This window comes from Suricata suricatta, chromosome 13, assembly GCF_006229205.1.
Source record: "Suricata suricatta isolate VVHF042 chromosome 13, meerkat_22Aug2017_6uvM2_HiC, whole genome shotgun sequence".
Taxonomy (NCBI): Eukaryota; Metazoa; Chordata; class Mammalia; order Carnivora; family Herpestidae; genus Suricata; species Suricata suricatta.
The window spans coordinates 62,207,051-62,226,177 of NC_043712.1; the positions used below are offsets into that span (position 1 = coordinate 62,207,051).

The 19,127-nt window shown below is 33.6% G+C and overlaps 1 protein-coding gene across 3 annotated transcripts in view; it reads right to left on the reverse strand.

Moving 5' to 3' along the window:
- The window catches only part of ERCC6L2 (ERCC excision repair 6 like 2), a 148,493-nt gene that overhangs the window by 67,102 nt on the left and 62,264 nt on the right, over window positions 1-19,127 (reverse strand). For all 3 annotated transcript variants that reach the window (XM_029920474.1, XM_029920473.1, XM_029920475.1), the window contains 6 exons: window positions 10,307-10,500; window positions 6,213-6,374; window positions 5,586-5,793; window positions 2,386-2,526; window positions 1,253-1,366; window positions 225-344 (listed from right to left, as the gene is read on the reverse strand). In XM_029920474.1, the coding sequence (XP_029776334.1) occupies window positions 225-344; window positions 1,253-1,366; window positions 2,386-2,526; window positions 5,586-5,793; window positions 6,213-6,374; window positions 10,307-10,500 (939 nt within the window). The remainder of the gene's footprint in view (window positions 1-224; window positions 345-1,252; window positions 1,367-2,385; window positions 2,527-5,585; window positions 5,794-6,212; window positions 6,375-10,306; window positions 10,501-19,127) is intronic.

A 19,127-nucleotide genomic window follows, 5' to 3' on the forward strand; every position in this document is an offset into this window, starting at 1 on the left:
AAGGAAAGTCTGAAGTATAGTTGATGTAACCACTAAGTGAGAACCTACTGCATGTGTGGTTCATTGTGAGCTAGTAAATGCCGACACAGCCACACCAGTTGTCTTGGCCGGTGTCTTCTGAATGACTGGGTATCTATTCTGACTAACAGGTGTCCCTGTCATACTACTGATAAATATTTTGAATATCATCCTGTGTGTATGCAGCCTGAAAGAAGAGCACTTACCTTCATTTTCCCACTGTATTTTGGGTCAGAGAGTGTTTCAAAGGCTGCATCTTTGCTTTTCTGCACAAAATCTGGGAATTTGGAAAATACCTGATCACATATCCTTTTGATAATTGTTTCCTTAAGGGGAAAAGGCAGAAGAAAAGAAATTTCAACTTAACACATTTATACCTATGTAAATTGAGATTGTTTATGAAAAAATTCTATTTAGAAGAAACATATTACTTTGAAGATATTATCTTCTCTAAATCAGACTAATAATTCAGAAAACCTTAAAGTGATAATGTTAATTATGTATGGTTTTGGTGAGTTCTGAGATATTGATAGGACTAATAATGTTATCATTCTTTTATGATTTCCAAAACAAAGAATCAAATACTTCCTAAAGAGCAAACAGTACTATCAAAAAACAATATTAAATTCTTATTAGATTTTAAAATTACATTTAAGCAGCATTAAAATTATAATACAAAAAGAAAATATAAAATCGTTATATAAAGAAGTTTTAATCATCATAAAGAAGTTTTTAAAATTTATGTTGTACTCTAGAATAAGATACAATTGAAATGACCAAAGTAAATGATTGCAGTTGTGTCCAAACTTTGAAATTACTCATTTTTGCTTGTTTGGGAAATATTCCTAATATTTAATAGACAGATTATTATAAGTACATTTTAATCCAGTAGATTGGACAAATAAAATTTGTACATGATTAGTGGAACAGGACTGACTCATAAAATATTTTACCTAGTAATTACATCAAAAGATGTTAGGAAAACAAATATATGAACATTATGACAGGTATAAAAAGAGAGGTATTATTTTAACTTAGCCTTTCATTTTCTCACTTTAATTAAAAAACTTAAAGAGCATATACTTCTTTGACACATAAACTTAAAAATAAGCAAATTCAGTTTCCTCTTTAACTGCATACAAAAATAACAAAGATATTTGGCTAACACATTTTATACCAAATATAAAATCTTCATACCAGTAGCATCATGAAGAAATACAAAGGGCCAACTCACCTGCTGTCTGGAGCTGCTCGCAGTCTGCAGCAGGGCAACATGGTTAGCTACCTTTTGAAGGACTGCAAGGTAACTGAAATACAAGGTTTTCACTGTTTCACCACGTGAATTGGTCTGCAGCCAGAAAAACAGAGAGAATAAAAACAGCAAGGAACTAACATGACTATGTAACCACTTACTTCATGATATCTGTCACCTACACTAATATTGATCATCTGGTTACTACTAACACAATACATTCTGAGAAAATAATGGTCAACTGTTAAACAAAATATCCATGAATCACTAATGTGGAATCATACTTTTGGTGAACCGTAATACAGCAATGTTTTTTTGGGGAAAAAAAAAAGAGGGGAGAAAGTCCTCATTTCAGAAAGTATTTATTCTCATGACATACACTGACAGAAATGCTGCTGGAAGAAGTCCCTGGTAATAAAACTATGGCCTGGGGACAGGGTTGTACAGAGCCCTTCACTGTTCTCATTTATATTCCAAGGCTTCCCAGGAAAGTGTGCTTTTACAAAAGAGTGAGATGGCTAAAAACAGCAAAACAAATGAGAGGTGGAATAAATATCAGTCTAGATAAATATTTATCTAGGTCCTCTCTGTACATGGGTATTTGATGGATAACTTGATAATAAAATAGAGAGGTGAAAAAAGGGCAAGAAATATCGATAGGTTAAGAAAATACAAAGTAATATTTGTTTCTAAATAAAAATAAAATACTGTACCAAAACACAGTTCCTATTAAATTAATATTCTATCAGAATATTTTAGGCCTACTATCAAAAAGTTTCTATGAAGGGATAAAGAGAAACTTGTAAAAATTAGATAAAATTTCAAGATGATAGCCTACTTTGAGTTGAAAGGGAGGATATCAAATTGAAGCTACTAGTTTCTGAGAGCTACTAAAAAACTGGTGTATTGAAAAGATATGTGAATATTGTATTTTGCTATGATTACTATTTGATATTGTAAAATATTTTTGAAAACTATTCCTTTTTATTAATTTATGATTTCTCAAGTTAAGGAACTGAGGAAAAGTGATTTTATCTGCTCCTTACTGTGACAGTAGAATAGAAGACTGTGTAATCAAAAACAAGATCGTGAAGATACCACACAGAAATGCTTGCCTTAAAACAACAATTTCTCTTTTTCCGTCCACTGTTACAGCTACAAGGCTCAGAAGACTGAAGTATCAAAGTCACATCTTTAGTTTCTAATACTGTTTGATAGACAGCTTTCTGAAAATCTGTCAGAGAACAATACACCATCTGCCAAGATAAAACACAAGGTGATTACTGGAACTTTTTTACAGTAGTAATAATCACAATGCATATCAGATTTTATAGATTGTAAGAGTAAAAACTCCTTATAAACTATTTTTCTTTTAGATACATTATTATGACAAATTTTCCCAATTTTCCTATACTCTTTGCTACCATCTTATCATAACCTATATAACTTTATTTTCAAGTAAATCTCATAGAACTTTTTTTCAATTGAAAGGAATCAAAATATTAAAAAATAACTGTTTTCCTTATATATTTCTATGTAGAGTACACTCTGTATTTCAGGATATTGTACTATTAGCCCATCGTGCAAATATATGACTACAGTTTAGGTCAACTTAAAAAGTAGATGATAAAAGTATTTAATGAGTAACTTGAAAAATTTATACTAAAAACAGCATTATTTGTATCTCATATCCTGCTTACTAATTTCTAAGATTAGTAAAGGTAAGAATTAAAATATACACATAAAAGCTTCTATTTTGTGCCCAATTTCAAGGAAAGAAGAAAATATGATAAAATAGTCACTAGGTTATATGGGATGTAATTTACCTTAGATTCCTAGTAGCACTGGAAATTGGTAAATGTCTTCTAGATGTAGCTGTATGTAATCAGCATCATAAAACCCATAATAAGATTTTGAAAAATGTGAATGGAAAGGAAAAGCCATCTATCTATAAGTATTTATGCATTTATATCACTACAACAGAATAGAATTGCAAAAAAATGACAAGTCTGTTGTTCCTTTTGCTGTAAAGAAGTTTTTTAGGTTGATGTAACCTCACTTTTTAAATTTTTGCTTTTGTTGCTAAATGCTTTTGATGCCATATTCAAAAAATCATCGGGGCACCTGGGTGGCTCAGTCGGTTAAGCATCCGACTTCGGCTCAGGTCATGATCTCACGGTTCGTGGGTTCGAGCCCTGCGTCAGGCTCTGTGCTGACCGCTAGCTCAGAGCCTGGAGCCTGTCTTCAGATCCTGTGACTCCTTCTCTCTCTGACCCTCCCCTGCTCACGCTGTCTCTCTCTCTCTCTCTCAAAAATAAATAAAAACATTAAAAAAATTTAAAAAAAAATCATCAACAACCATGACCAAGATCAACATCAAGGAGCTTTTCCCCCATTTTCTTCTAGGAGCTTTCTAAGATCACATCTTGTGTTTTCATTTTTAACCTATTCCCAGTTACTTTTTGTGAGTAGTACAAGATAGGAGACCATATAAGTATATAATTTTCCCACTATCACTTATTGAAAAGAGCATCTTACTGAGTATTCTTGGCCACCGTGTCAAATATTAGTTGACTGTATAGACATGGGTTTATTTCTGGGCTCTCTATTCCGCTCTGCTGGTCTATGTGTCTGTTGTTATGCCAGTACCATACTGTTTTGGTTACTATAGCCTTGTAATATAGTTTGAAATCAGGAAATGTGAAGCCTGACAGCTTTGCTATTCTTGCTCAAGATTGCTTTGGTTATTCTGGGGTCTGTGGTGGTTCCATACAAAATTCAGGATTGTTTGTTCTATTCCTAAAAAATAAAATGCCATAGGAATTTTGATAGGGATTGCATGGACTTTTTAACAATACTAATTCTTCTAATCCATGAACATGAGTATCCTATTCGTTTGTGTCTTCTTCAAACTCTTTCATCAGTTTTTATAGTTCTCAGTGTAAAGGTCTTTCACCTTCTTGGTTAAATTTATTCCTAAGTATTTTAAAACAGGTAGTAACATTACTAAACACTTCTTACATGCCACACACTTCAGCACAGTCATGTGAGGCAAAAACTGTTATTACCAATCCCATTTAACAGATAAAGAAGCCAAGGATTGAGAGACTTAGCAAATTGCTCAGGTCACAAAACTCATAAGTAGGGAGCCAGGATTTAAGCCTATAATATTTGATTTCAGAGCCCAAACTCTAGACACTCTGTGTACAACTCTTTCTTCATATTTTAGTTACTGTTCCTACTGGATAGACAACTAAATAATATACATAAAATTGCACAAAATATTTTTAAAAGTGGGGGTTAAGTATTCCAATTAAATGATAATATCTGCTTTAGATCAAAAAGTCAAATATTGGGGAACCTGGGTGGTTCAGTTGGTTAAGCACCAAGTCTTGATTTCAGCTCAAGTCGTGATCTCATGGTTCATGAGATTCAGCCCTGCCTCAGGCTCTGCAATGCATGGGGCCTGATGAGACTCTCTCTCTGCCTCTCCCCTGCCCATGCTCTCTCTCAAAAATAAAGAAATAAACTTAAAAAAAAAGTCAAATGTTTTATCATTTTCCCAAACTTGCATATCAGTAACATATTTTCCTTTCAAGTCTATCTTTTTAAATAATCAACAGGTCATCCTAAGACAATTAATTAATTAATTAACTAAACTTAGTTCACAGTAATTTATAGAACCTTTTTTCCATTACCTAACCAAGAAGAACCACCAGGTTAAAAACTATAAAAGAGAACCACAACATTAAAAAAAAATCTAAGGTTTACTCTTCAAATTTTCTTAAATGATTAACAGAATTTAATTATAACTTTCCTAAAATTCTTCAAACTAAGTTAGTTGTATAACTGCAAATAGCATTCTAAAAGAAATCTATAAAACAAAGTTTTTAATCATTGTGGTCCTATAGCTGTAATTAAAATCTCAAGGAATATCCTGGGCTGTGGATAGTAGACAATATATAAAGGATAAAATATGAATGGATAACAAATTAGAGAGAGAGCTCTTCTTTCTTCACTGAGGAAGAACTGCAGCAAAAGCCTTCTTACCATAAAATAAGAGAAATGAATTTAATGCATACTAACAATAAACCTGCTAGCTAACCTGTTAGATTGGGTTCAATTAACATTTTCTGAAATTTTGCACATAATATTTTTTTTCCATACTACTCAGGCAAAAAAACAAAAAACAAACCCAAAACACACCTTTATTCATAAAATACCCTAAGGGACAGATTTCCTTTTAAAAATAATTATTTCAGAAAAAAATCAAATATGATGAGAAATTAATAATTTAAACAAATGCAGTTCTCACCCGGTCTTCCTTCTTAGGCAACTGATCCTTGATTAAAGTCTTGGTACGCCGGAGAAACCACCCAGACATCTTCTTTGCAAGCCTTTGCATGGCTTTTCGGCCAGTAGCTAGTTCTCTTTTTGTTGCTGTGTGTCTCTGACCATGTTCTACTGGGTCAGAAAACTGCTTCTTGAAGTAGATCCTACTACCTAAAAGTCCTGGCACAGCCCTGTATAAAGGCAACAAAAAATATTAGGGCTTTGGTAAATTATCTAAAAAGAAACATACTGACTTCTTTTGGAGTCTAAGAAATATACGAAGTCACTTTTTCATGAATGATAACAATAAAAAAAATAAGAAAACAGAATGTTCTTTCTTTATGACAGTTTCAGTAAATAACTATAAGATGACAGAATTAGTAAATATATGCAGATATTTACTTCAAGGATTGAGACTAATATATAAAGAAAGGTTTTCATGGGATTCTCTACTCTGTATATCATGTTTGGGTCAAATACGTCTGTAAACAGACATAGCTGTTTTGGAGGGTTTTTTTCCCCCTCAGAAACTATTAATTAGCCAACAAGGTAACACTAAGTTAAAAAAATATTAAAATTTTTCTAAAACATAAAAAGTGTTTTTACTCACCAGTCCATAACACACCACAGTTCTTTCATGTTGTTCTGAAGAATGGTTCCGGTGAGGCCAATGCGGACATTACATTTTAAAGCTTTCATAACTTCTGTTACTCTAGCCTTTGGATTCTTAATTCTATGAGCTTCATCCACAATGACAGCTGACCATTCCAAACTATAAAGTGAGAAAAAAGAGGGGAAAGGTAGAGAAAATTTATCCTACATGATGAATGAATACCTTATTATATTTATCTAAGTGCAGAACATCTTTGGGGTCATCTAATATATTAAATAAAAGCTCAGGTTCTGGAGTTAGATGTCCAAAGTTTAAATTTCATGTCTACCACTGACTTAGTTGTTGTAGGCTAAGGTGAGTTACTTCTCCATGCATTAGATTACTCCTGTCTTTCTGACAGCTGCCTTGAAACAGGAACATACTATTCTTAGCTTCTAAGTGAAGTAAAGTCAAATCCTACAGCTGACAAAAATGGTATATCTGAACCAACTTTAGTAAATATATTAAATGTAAATGGATTAAATACTCCAAATAAAAGGCAGGTTATCAGAATGGATAAAAAAGCAACATCAAACTACACATTAACCACTGAAGGCTCACTTTAAAGATAAAGAACCAATATATTCAAATAAAAAGGTAGCAAAGTATAAATATTCAGTAAGTACAAGAAGACAATATTGTCTATATCAATATCAGATAAAACTTCAGAATTATCATATATAAAATGGAGCATCTTTTTTAAAGATAAAAGGATTAATTCATAAGAAAAAATACTAACCATAAATGTATGTGTACCTAATAAGAAAGCTTCAAAATACTGTACATAAATTGAAAGCACACAGAACTGAAAGAATTTTAATGATACAAAAGTATAGCTAAAGATTCCAACATTTCTCTCTCAGAAATTTAAAACAACTAGAAAATCAGTAGTAAAGACAGAGAACACTTAAGAACTAACCTAACTTGACCTTATTGATATTTATAGAATGCTACACCTAATAACTGTAGAATAAACATTCTTTCATGAATACATAGGTCAGAAAAATGCAAATTATACAACAGAATACCCCCACAGACACACTAAGATATCTAAAAACAAAAAGACCAACAATGCCAAATGTTAGTGAATATGCAAAGCAATTGAGATCTCACAGATTGCTAGTTGGAATAGAATGGTACAACCACTCAGAAAAATTGTTTGGGAGTTTCTTCTAAAGTTAAACCTATGCTTAATCATAAAACCCCCAAATTCCACTCCCATAAAATGAAAATATGTCTACCCAGGATAAATGAAAATGTATATTTTAAAAAAGACTTATACATAACTAACTATTCCTTCCAGTTTTACTTATAATAACAAATAACGAGAAAACCCAAATATAAATATCCATCCTCAAATAAATGGGTAACAAAATGTGGTATTCATAAACTGCAATACAACTCAACATTAAAAAAGAACAATTACAGATACATTCAATTAACATGGACGAATCTCAAATATATTATGGTGAGCAAAAGATGCTGGACATAATAGTTCTAGAGTCTAGAAATCCAAAATCAATATGCTGGCAGGCTTGGTTTCTTCTGAGGCCTCTCTCCTTGGCTTAAAAATGGCTGCCTTCTTGCTGTGTTCCCATGTATTCTTTCCTCTGTGCACTCAAGTTCCTGGTATTTTTCTCTTCTAAGGACACAAGACAGATTTGACTAGAGCCCTACCTGAATGGCCTCACTTTAACTTAACTGCTTTTTCTTTTTAACTTTTTTTTAATAGTTTATTTATTTTTAGACAGAGAGAGATAGAGGATGAGTAGGGGAGGGGCTGAGAGAGAGGGAGCTACAGAATCTGAAATAGGCTCCAGGCTCTGAGCTGTCAGCACAGAACCTGATGTGGGGCTCGAACCCACAAACTGTGAGATCATGACCTGAGCTGAAGCCAGCTGCTTAACCAACTGAGCCACTCAGGTGCCCCTAACTTAACTGCTTCTTTAAGAATATTTTCTCCAAATACAGTTACATTTTGTAGTCCTTGGGGTTGGGGCTTGGACCTACAAATCTAGAGGGGACACAATTTAGCTCAAAATAAGCCTCCTAATTAGTCTTTCTCCATTTAGTTTGACTCTCCTTGGTCTATATACACAACTAGGTTACTTATAAAATGCAAATATCGGGATCCCTGGGTGGCTCAGTCAGGTGTGTCTTGGTTTCAGCTCAGGTCATCATCTCATGGTTCATGGAATTGAGTGACCTCTCTCTTTTTCAAAATAGAGAAATAAGAAGCACCTGAGTGGCTCAGTTGGTTAAGTGTTCGACTCTTGGTTTCAGCTTGGGTCATGATCTCACAATTTCATGAGTTCAAGCCCTGCCTGGGGCTCTGTGCTGACAGTGTGGAGCCTGCTTGGGATTCTCCAACTCCCTCTCTCTCTGCCCCTCCCCTACTCACACTGTCTCTTATCTCTCTCAGGATAAATAAATAAACTTTAAAAAATAGATAGGTAAACCTTAAAAAATAAAATGCAAATCTGACCATTTTTATATTAGTAATCCACTGAAGACATTTCAAGGGCACTCTGTTATTCTAAGAATAAAGACCCCTAGGGGTACCTGGGTGGCTCAGTCAGTTAAGAATCCAACTCTCGAATTTGGCTCAGGTCATGATCTCATGGGTTCAAGCCTGGCATGCTGGCAGCATGGAACCTGCTTGGGATTCTCTCTCTTTCTCTCTCTGCCCTTCTCCCTCTTGCTCTATCTCTCTTTCTCAAAATAAATATTAAGAAAAAGAATAGGGATGCCTGGGTGGTTCTGTCAATTAAGCATCCAACTTCAGCTCAGGTCCTGATCTCATAGCTCGGGAGTTCAAGCCTCCCGTGTAGGGCTCTGTGCTGACCGCTCAGAGACTGGAACCTGCTTTGGATTCTGTGTCTCCCTCTCTATGCCCCTCCTCCATTCACTCTGTCTCTCTGTCTCTCCCTAAAAATAAATAAGAACAATAAAGTCTTTTTAAATAAATTAAAAAAAAGAATAAAGACCCCTAGTCCTCCAGACAACTTTCAATATCCTTTATGATGTTCCTTGCCTAATTAACACTGTTGTTTCCCAGCCACTTCCCTCCTACATCATGCTGCAACCAGGAGATACAGAAAGCATCAGAACTTTCATTTACTCAAAAGTAATGTGATCCTTGTTGTTTGAGGCCCTCTGCAAATGCTGCTTGTTCCTTCTTCCTCCATTACTCCCCTACTCTTCAACTCTTACTCATCCTTCAATTCTTTTTTTTTTAAAGTTTATTTATGTATTTTGAAAGAGAGAGAACATGCACGAACAGGGGAGGGGTAGAGAGAGATGCAGAGAAAGAGACAATCCCAAGCAGGCTCTGGAATGGCAGTATGGAACCCAACATAGGGCCTCAAATTCACGAACCATGAGATGATGACCTGAGCCAAAATCAAGAGTCACACATTTAACTGACTGAGCCACCCAGGCACCCCTCATCATTCAATTCTGATTCAGCTCATGGGTCATCTTCCCTGGGAAGCTTCCTGAATCCTCCCCTCACTCTGCAGCATCTTAGGCTCCTTATGTGCTCCCACTGCATCCTTTGTTACATATCATAACACTCACGTGACTTCATAATTATGTTTCTAGATGCCTCATTAAAACCTTAAGACAGGTAGGCATAAGTTCGTTCATTTCTTTTGGGTACTTATAGTCCTGAAATACTGATTCTCAATTTGTATATGCTTTTTCTGCCAATCTACATTCACAACAGACTCCCATAAATAAAATTATTCATGAAAATCACTATCTTAGTCGAGAGGTGCCATTTGCATAAAAAGTTGTACATGAGATTTAGGACATGTCGTGTTACACTTCTTTAACAGGCATTGTTTGGGGAGGGAATAAAGGAAATACAATGGACTGTATAAAGTCTTAAGCAGGTTTTTCCTTCTTAGAAAATAAATTATTATGAAGTATTTCAATAATACTTAAATAAAATTAAATTATGCTAAGGAATATTTAGAGGTTTTTGAAAATCACAATATAAAGGGATGTAAACAGAGTATTAATGTAATCATTCCCATTATTCCCATTACCTGTTAAGTTCATCCAGACATAAACGCAGTGTTTCATAAGTTGTTAGAGCAATTTCACATTTCCTCTGCTTTACACGAATCAGTTCATTGTCTTTTTTGTTACCATGTAAAACAGTGACTCTGAAATATCCCCAGGTGTCCAATTCATCTCTCCAGTTGTAGACTACAGAAAGAGGAGCAACTATTAAGAACATCTAAAGGAAGAAGAAAAAAATATGACATATTTTTAAATGAAAAAATAAAATGAAATCTAGAATATCAATAGTCCTATTCTTTAGTTTCTGGCACTGCAGTTAATAAGAATAAATACAACTTAGGTGATTAGATATATCTGGATATAGAAGACTATCAAAATACTTTGTTGTTTACTTATCTTTTATTAGGATAAAACAGATATCTAACTCTGTCTAAAGGAAGAGCTGTTTTTTTTATTCCCTCCCATCCCCCCCGCCACAGAAAAAGGAGCTGAAAGCTAAAAGAGAAGCAATTTTCCAAAACAGAGAAAAGAGTATAATCAGGACCCAAATAATAACTTCAAGAGCCAAGGGGATAATATAAACATATAAAGCAGGACAGGTTTTTTTCTTGAAATATACGGTTTTCAGAAGCTCTCTTTCCCTAGTCCATTTCCTCTCTCCCTGTTTCAGGTACTGTCAGTTGAAGACCTGGAAACTTTATTAGAAAACTGAAGCAATTAGGAAAAAAGCCACTACCTCTCCTATCACTAGGTCAATAATCTACCTGGATTTATTTTCATGAATTCTGCCCTCCATACATTACCACGGATGAACTGTCCATGTTCTAATCTGAAAATAAACCCTAAACTTACACAGTGGCTGCCATCATTTCTTGCCCACCTAAAATCAGTGCTGGAGAAATTGACTCTAACTCCCCTATGTGACTAACTTTCCCTTTTTAATGTATCACATCCATCCACAAGCAAGTTCTAATTTTTCCCAGAGTTAAAAAACTAAACAGTACCCAAATTCTCTTCTTTACCATACAACCTCTTTAGCTATCCCCCACTACTTTACTGTCTTTATAGCAATGATCCCTACGAGTTATCAATACTTACTGTTTTTACTTAATCTTCTCCAGTTCTCCATATAAATTGGACTTATGTCCTAACCCTCCAACCAAAGCAGTCCTTGTAATAATTAACAATGTATCTCTGTTTAGTTTTCATGTGAATATTTTGGTGCTCCCCTCACCTTCCCTGTACTAAACCCAAATCCTACTGTCATCACCCATTTAAATTTTTTAATGTGTTTCTCACTATTATCACTATTTCTAAACTATTATATTTAATAGTGTTACAAGTTTTTTTCCTAAAGCTTTATATTTGTCCTACTTGATAAAGATCAATCAATTAAATATACTGCAAAATTTCAATTTAGCAAAGAATTAATTAATATAATACTAGTCTAAATCTTGCTCTCTCTTCTGAAATATTTCAGCTAGGCCATTTGTCAGGTGTAAGAAGTCAAAGCTGTGACTGTGTTTTGGAAAGAGAAAAAAAAAGAACAGAAAATTAACCTACTGAATGTGAGAGTTCCTTGTTCCCACCCCATCATCAAATACACCTAAATACTTTCTCATCATACTTGATTCATCTCAAATGCTTCTGCCTTTTGGCTTGGAGTTTATCTTATGAATCTATTATTCTCCTACCTTCAAATACAAAATTTGGGATCCAACTACTAAGTCCAAGTACAGTCTCATCCCCCCCCCCCATTTTTGTTATTACAAAATGAAAATGATGGGTCCAAACTCCATCTGAGCACTTTGAGCAGTTTTACACTTCAGGGATCTTTCATCAAAGTTGCCAATGACTCTAAAGATTCCTAGAACCACCCCTAATATTCAACAAGTTTTAAAATTAAGACATTTCTTATTATTGGTCTTTGAAATTGCAAAGTAAATAAAATGGTTCAGTAACTCGTTTTAGTACTGAGAGGTCAGAGAACTGAGTTATGCCATTTGCAAAGTCCAGAGATAGACAAATGTAAAGTCTTTACTACCATGCTATGAAAAATATCTCAGGGAGTAAGCCTTACTTAAGCAAAAGATGTCAAAACAATAAAATGGAAATCAATGTCCAGTTGCTAAGTCATTGTACATAAAATGATTCTATTTGTAATTCTGAAGCTAAGAAACAATTTTATAAAACTAGATCCAAAATGTATTACAAATAGAATTAAAAGTTGCTCACTTAAATATAACTAAAATCAACAGAGGCCACATTAACCCTTCAACCAGAGAATACTGAATTACTCTGATCTCTTTCAACAAATCTAGTTCCGTAATTGAAACACATACCTTTAAAGTTTGAATCTTCATGCACTATGGCCTTAGAAAAATGATGTGATGTGGGCTGTGACAAAATACCCAAAGAGGTTTTCATGTGTGATGATTTCTGTGGTCAGAACTACAGTATTAACAATAATTACCATACCAGTATTGAGCACTTGCTGTATGCCAACAACTGTGCAAAGTAGCTGAAAAATATTAACATAAGGACTTTACATAGAAATGCTATAAAGTAGAAGTATTTAGTATTTAGTATTTCCTTAATAGAGAATGTACAGAATTTATGGAATGTAGAATATATAGAATATAGAATGTATAGTATTTAGTATTTCCTTAATAGAGAAGTATTTAGTATTTCCTTAATAAAGAATGAGAGGAGATGAGAAAACTAAGGTTAGAGATGTTAAATAACACACCCAAGGTTATACTGCTTTTAGGTGGCAAAATAAGTTTTGAGCCCATGTCTAATTCTAAAACTTAGCCACCATTATATATCATATTAGTATTGTAATTTGCAAAGTCCATGACTGTGAGATACAGAGCTCTCTTATTTATCACTGTAACTCCAGAACTTTGTATACTGTTTAAAAAGCAAAGGCGTTCAAATGATAAATGAAATAATAAATGCAACAATGCATGTCAGTGTGCATGTCAGTGCCAGAATAGAAACAGAACTATAATAGACCAACAGAACCAAAGCAAAGGACTCACACAAGAGGAAGTAAGATATCAAAATGAAAAATAATATGTACCTTTATAGAAAGAAATTGCAGACTATATAATTGAAATTTTTGCAATATAACTCAAAGTTCTAAAAAAATATTCCCTATAATTACCTCTACAACGTTAATTCTTTAAAAAATGCCAAATCTTAAAGAATGAGAAAGAAAGAAAGAAAGAAAGAAAGAGAAGAAGAAAAGCTCAGGTTATGATATTACGGTTCATCAGATTGAGCCCCAGGTCAGGCTCTGTGCTGACAGTGTGGAGCCTGTTTCAGATCCTCTGTCTCTCTCTCTCTCTCTCTCTTTGCCCCTCCCCACCTCATGTGTGTATTCTCTCTCACACACACACACACACACAATAAACTTTAAAAAAAAGCCAAAATGAATTAATTAAAACCCTATAATATATAATTGATAACTTTTCCCTTGGAATACTATGGCTTATTAAATATATATATGTGACAGGGTGCCTGGGTGGCACAGTAGGTGAATAGTCTGACTTCTGCTCAGGTCATGATCTCCCCAGTCAGAACCCCGAGTTGGGCTCTGTGCTGACAGCTCAAAGCCTGGAGCCTGTTTCAGATTCTGTGTCTCCCTCTCTCTCTGCCCCATTTCTCTTGCACTCTCTCTCTCTTTCTCAAAAATAAACATTAAAAAATTAAAATATATTATGTGGCTATATAAAATACATAAAGAAATTTAAGTTTAGAATCCATTCTAGTCATGAACCTTTCCAAATCTTTTTAAAGTTGATTCATTTATTTTGAGAGAGAGAGAGAGAGAGCACATGGGGAAGGGACAGAGAGAGAGAATCCCAAGCAGGCTCCACACTGTCAGCACAGAGCCTGATGTAGGGCTCAATCTCATAAACTGTAAGATCATGGCCTAAGCCGAAATCAAGATTAAGATGTTTAACTGACTGAGCCACCCAGGTGCCCCCAAGTCTTTTTTTTAAAAAGCAACATAAGAATTTCACCAAAACTGTACAGTCTTAAAAAATATAACATTATAGACCAATATTACTTAAATTAATGGACACCAAACCAATAAATATCAAATCTTGCAATTAAGCAAGACAAGTAAATAAGGTATGAAAATGGAAATGACAAGTAAAAGTATAAGCATTCATAGAAAATATATGTAAAGCAATAAAATGAACAGTAAATCAATTATTAAGAAGTATAAAATAATTAAGAAAGTGGAATTTATAAAATATGTCACACTTTAAACGACACATTAGATAGATCTGATGGACTTCATACAGAATATTCTATCCCAAAGGAGTAGCATATACACTCTTCTCAAGTACACATTATATTTTCTGTTACATTTTATATTTTCTGGTATAGACCAGATGTTAAGCCACAGAACAACTTAAGAAGACTGAAATCATATAAAGCATCTTTTCCTATCACGATGCTATGAAACGAAAAAGAAAAAGTGGAGAATCCACAAATATGGAGAGATTAAACAACATGCTACTCATGATAAAAACCCTTAACAAGGTAGGTTTAGAGGGAACATACTTCAACATCATAAAGGCCATAGATGAAAAGCCCACAGCCAACATCATCCTCCATGGGGAAAAACTGAGAGCTTTTCTTCTACAGTAAGGAACAAGACAGGGGTGTCCACTCTCACCACTGGTATTCACTATAGTCCTGGAAGTCCTAGCCACAGCAGTCAGACAACAAAAAGAAAGAAAAGACATCCAAATTGGCAAGGAAGAAGCAAAACTTTCACTATTTGCAAATAATATGACACACTATATAGAAAACCTGGAAGATTCCACCAAAAGTACTGCTAAAACTGATACATGAATTCAGTAAAGTCCCAAGACAGAAAATCATTGCACAGAAATCTGTTGCAATTCTATATACACCAATAATAAAGCAGCAGAAAGAGAAATTAAGGAATCCGTCCTATTTACAATTGCACCAAAAACAATAAGATACCTAGGAATAAACCTAACCAAAAAGATAAAGGGCCTGTGCCCTGAAAACCATAAAAAACTGTAAAAGAAACTGAAGATGCAGAGAGCCCAGAAATAACTGATATTTTTATGGCTAATTAATTTATGACACAGGAAGCTAAAATATCCAGTAAGTAAGGACAGTCAAGGGGCACCTGCATGGCTCATCAGTTAAGTGTCCCAACTCTTGATTTTGGTTCAGGTCATAATCTCAAGGTTAGTGAGATGGAGTCCAGAGTTGGGCTGCTCGTTGACAGCATGGGGCCTGCTTGGCATTATCTCCCTCTCTATCAGTCCCTCCCTTGCTCATGTATACTCTTTCTCTCTGGCTCTCAAAATAATAACTTAAAAAACAGAGAAAGGACAGTCAAGTCAATGAATGGTTTTGGGGAAACTATACAGCCACACACAAAAGAATGGAACTACTATTTCCTACAATACACAAAAATTAATTCAAAATGGATTAAAGACTTGAATGTAAGACCTGAAACCATAAAACTCCTAGAAGAAAACATAGGCAGTAAGCTTTCCAATACTGATCTTAGTGATGATTTTTTTAGATGTGACTCCAAAAGCAAAGGCAACAAAAACAAAAATAAACTAGTAGTACTAAAACGCTTCTGCACAGTAAAGGATATCATCAACAAAATGAAAAGACCACCAACTGAATGGGAGAAAATATTTGCAAATCCTAGGTCTGATAAGGGGTTAATAACCAAAATATTAAAGAACACATACAACTCAAGAACCAAAAAAAAAAAATCTAATTTAAAAATGGACAGAGAATCTGGATAGATGTTTTTCCAAAGAAAAGGTGATGGCCAACAGACACATGAAAAATATCACTGATCATCAGGGAAATGCAAATCAAAACCACAAAGAGTTATCATCTCACATCTGTTAGACTGCCTATTTCCAAAAAGACAAGAAGTAACAAGTGTTAGTGATGATTTTAAGAAAAGGAAGCCCTTATGCTTCCTTTTAGTAGGAATTAAAATTGGTGCAGCCACTATGAAAAACAAAAAATTAAAAACAGAACTACCATATGATCCAGCACCTTCATTTCTGAGGAAAACAAAAAAATTAACCAAAAGATATATGTATCCCATGTTCCTTTCAGCACTGTTTATAATAGCCAAGATATGTAAACAACCTAAGTATCCAGTGATAGATTATAAAGAAAATGTAATATATATATATATAAAGTATGCATCACACATATATATCACATTTCACATATGTACATATACATGTATACACACACACACATATACAAATGTGGAATACTATTTAGCCATAAAAAAGAATGAAATTTTGCCCTCTGTGATAACATGGATGGACCTTGAGGGCACTATGCTAAGTGAAACAAGTCAGACCAAGAAAGAGAAATACCATTTAACTTCACTTATATGTGGACTCTACAAAAATTAAACTAAAAAATCAAGCTCATATGTCACATCACATATACATATTACACATCAAATATATATCACATATATACCACATATCACACACACATATATACACATGCAGATATACATGTGGAGTACTAGTTAGTCATTAAAAAGAATGGAATTCTGTCATTTGTGATAACATGGATGGACCTTGAGGGCATTATGCTAAGTGAAACAAGTATGACCACAAAAGAGAAATACCATTTTATTTCACTTATATGGGAAACCTATAAAATAAACCAAAAAATCAAGCTCATAGATACAGAGAACAAACTGATGGTTGCTGGGGGTGAGGGTTCGTATGCAAAATGGGTGAACGGGGTCAAAAAGTACAAGTTATGGTATAGTACAAGGACAGTTATAAAATAAGTAAGTCATGAAGATACATGCCATGATGACTATAGCTAATAATACTGTATTGCATATTTTAAAGTTGCTAATACAGTAGATCTTAAAAGTCCTCCTCACGAGAAAAAAAAGAAAAATTATTTTCTAACTATGTACGGTGACAAATATTAACTAAACTAGACTTATTTACTGTGGTGATCATTTTGCAATCATTATGTTGAATACCTGAAACTAATATGTCAAGAATACTTTAAAAAAAGAGCCTGAAAAAGCATGTGGCTTTAATATATAAACATGACCAATTAGAATATAAAACTTTAAAAATTCCATTTGAAATAGCAACCAAAAGAAAGAATACCCAGTTAAACTTAATGAACAAGAAATAAGGCCATATGAAGAAAGCTAGATGTGAGGGGCATGAAATAAAACTTAAGCAAATGATACAACTACTCTATGATATGCAGTATTTATAGTATAAAGATGTTCACTATCCCTACATTTATCAATAAACTCAGAAATACCACCTAAAATATCAACAAGTTTTTAGGATAAAGTTGAGAAAATCTGAAGACAAACCAGTCTTACCAAACATTAAAACATATTATAAACCCAAAAAAGTTTAAGCTGTTTAGCGCTGAAAGAGAAATGAGTAAATAAATCAATAGGACAGAACAATATATCTAGAAATATACCCACAAATATGAGTGTTGTCTTACTCAAAAGTGACCCTTCGAATCATTGTGAAAAAGAGGGCTTATGCAAAAATGACAATTAAAATAACCAGCTAACCATCTGAAAAAAAAATTAAGCTGGGTTAATAGATCACTCCTTACAGCAACATAAATTTAAGCTTACACAAACATAAAAAAGGTATAAAATAAAATCATATACATTATAAAAGAATCATGGGTGAACTAACAATCTTAGGTACAAAAGACTTCTAGGCAGGCATAAAACCCAGAAGCTATAAATATAGATATATTTAACTACCCAAATCTTTTAAAAAATACAACAAAGTAAGTCAAAACCTGACTGAAAAAGTAGGAAAGAAATATTTACAGAATATATAATGGACAAAAGACTAGTTTGTAGAACATATGATTAAGGACTATTAAGATATATGATTAAAACTAGAACTTGATTTTTTAAAAAGTTATTAAAAATGTCTTGTAAGATTCTGAAAAGACATCGACTTCACTCAGAATTAAGAGAACAAATCAAAGCAAGATATAATTTTTCTAAATCTCTGGCATAATTTATGTTTGTTAATCCCTTGGATAAATAAAAAGGTGGGAAACACACTATTCTGTTTTCCAAAGTGATTCTGTTTTCCAAAATGATACACTATTGGTGAGAATACAAATTGGCACAAACTCTTGAAAGGCAATTTGACTGTAGCTATCAAAATGTAATATGTAAATACTTAATTTCAGTACCACAGATTGTGTGATGCCAGTACTAAGAATTTATCCTACAGTTATAATGGCAAATTTGTGCATGAAGATTTTCACATTAGCATATATATTTATTTTCTCAGGAATACCAAGAGGATTATCTTGGTATACATCAGAAACTAAAGAAATAGTGTAGAGTAAATAAAGTGGTGGAAACTTATTCTTTTGTTTAGTCACCACTGAAACTGCTTCTGATAGATACTGTGATTATTAGAAAATTAATACTGATTATGAATTTTCATAGATTCTCTAAAGTTCTATCATATAATAATATTTTAAAATTAATTTACTTTGATTCATTTTCTTAAAGGCTGAATTCCAATCCTAAGAGCCTAAATCTAAAGAATCGTTCCAAGAATTAATATTGAAATGCATACTTTGTGTCTTTTCCTTTAGGATTTCATTCTTGGCACAAACATTTATTTCATGCATTCTTAGATGATTTATTCACACTCAAAAAGTTTCAAAATGTATGTGAGATGTATCATATCACATACACATACCTCAAATCCACCACTCCTTAATTTGTAGCATTTAATTTATTAAAGGACTTTTTGCAAG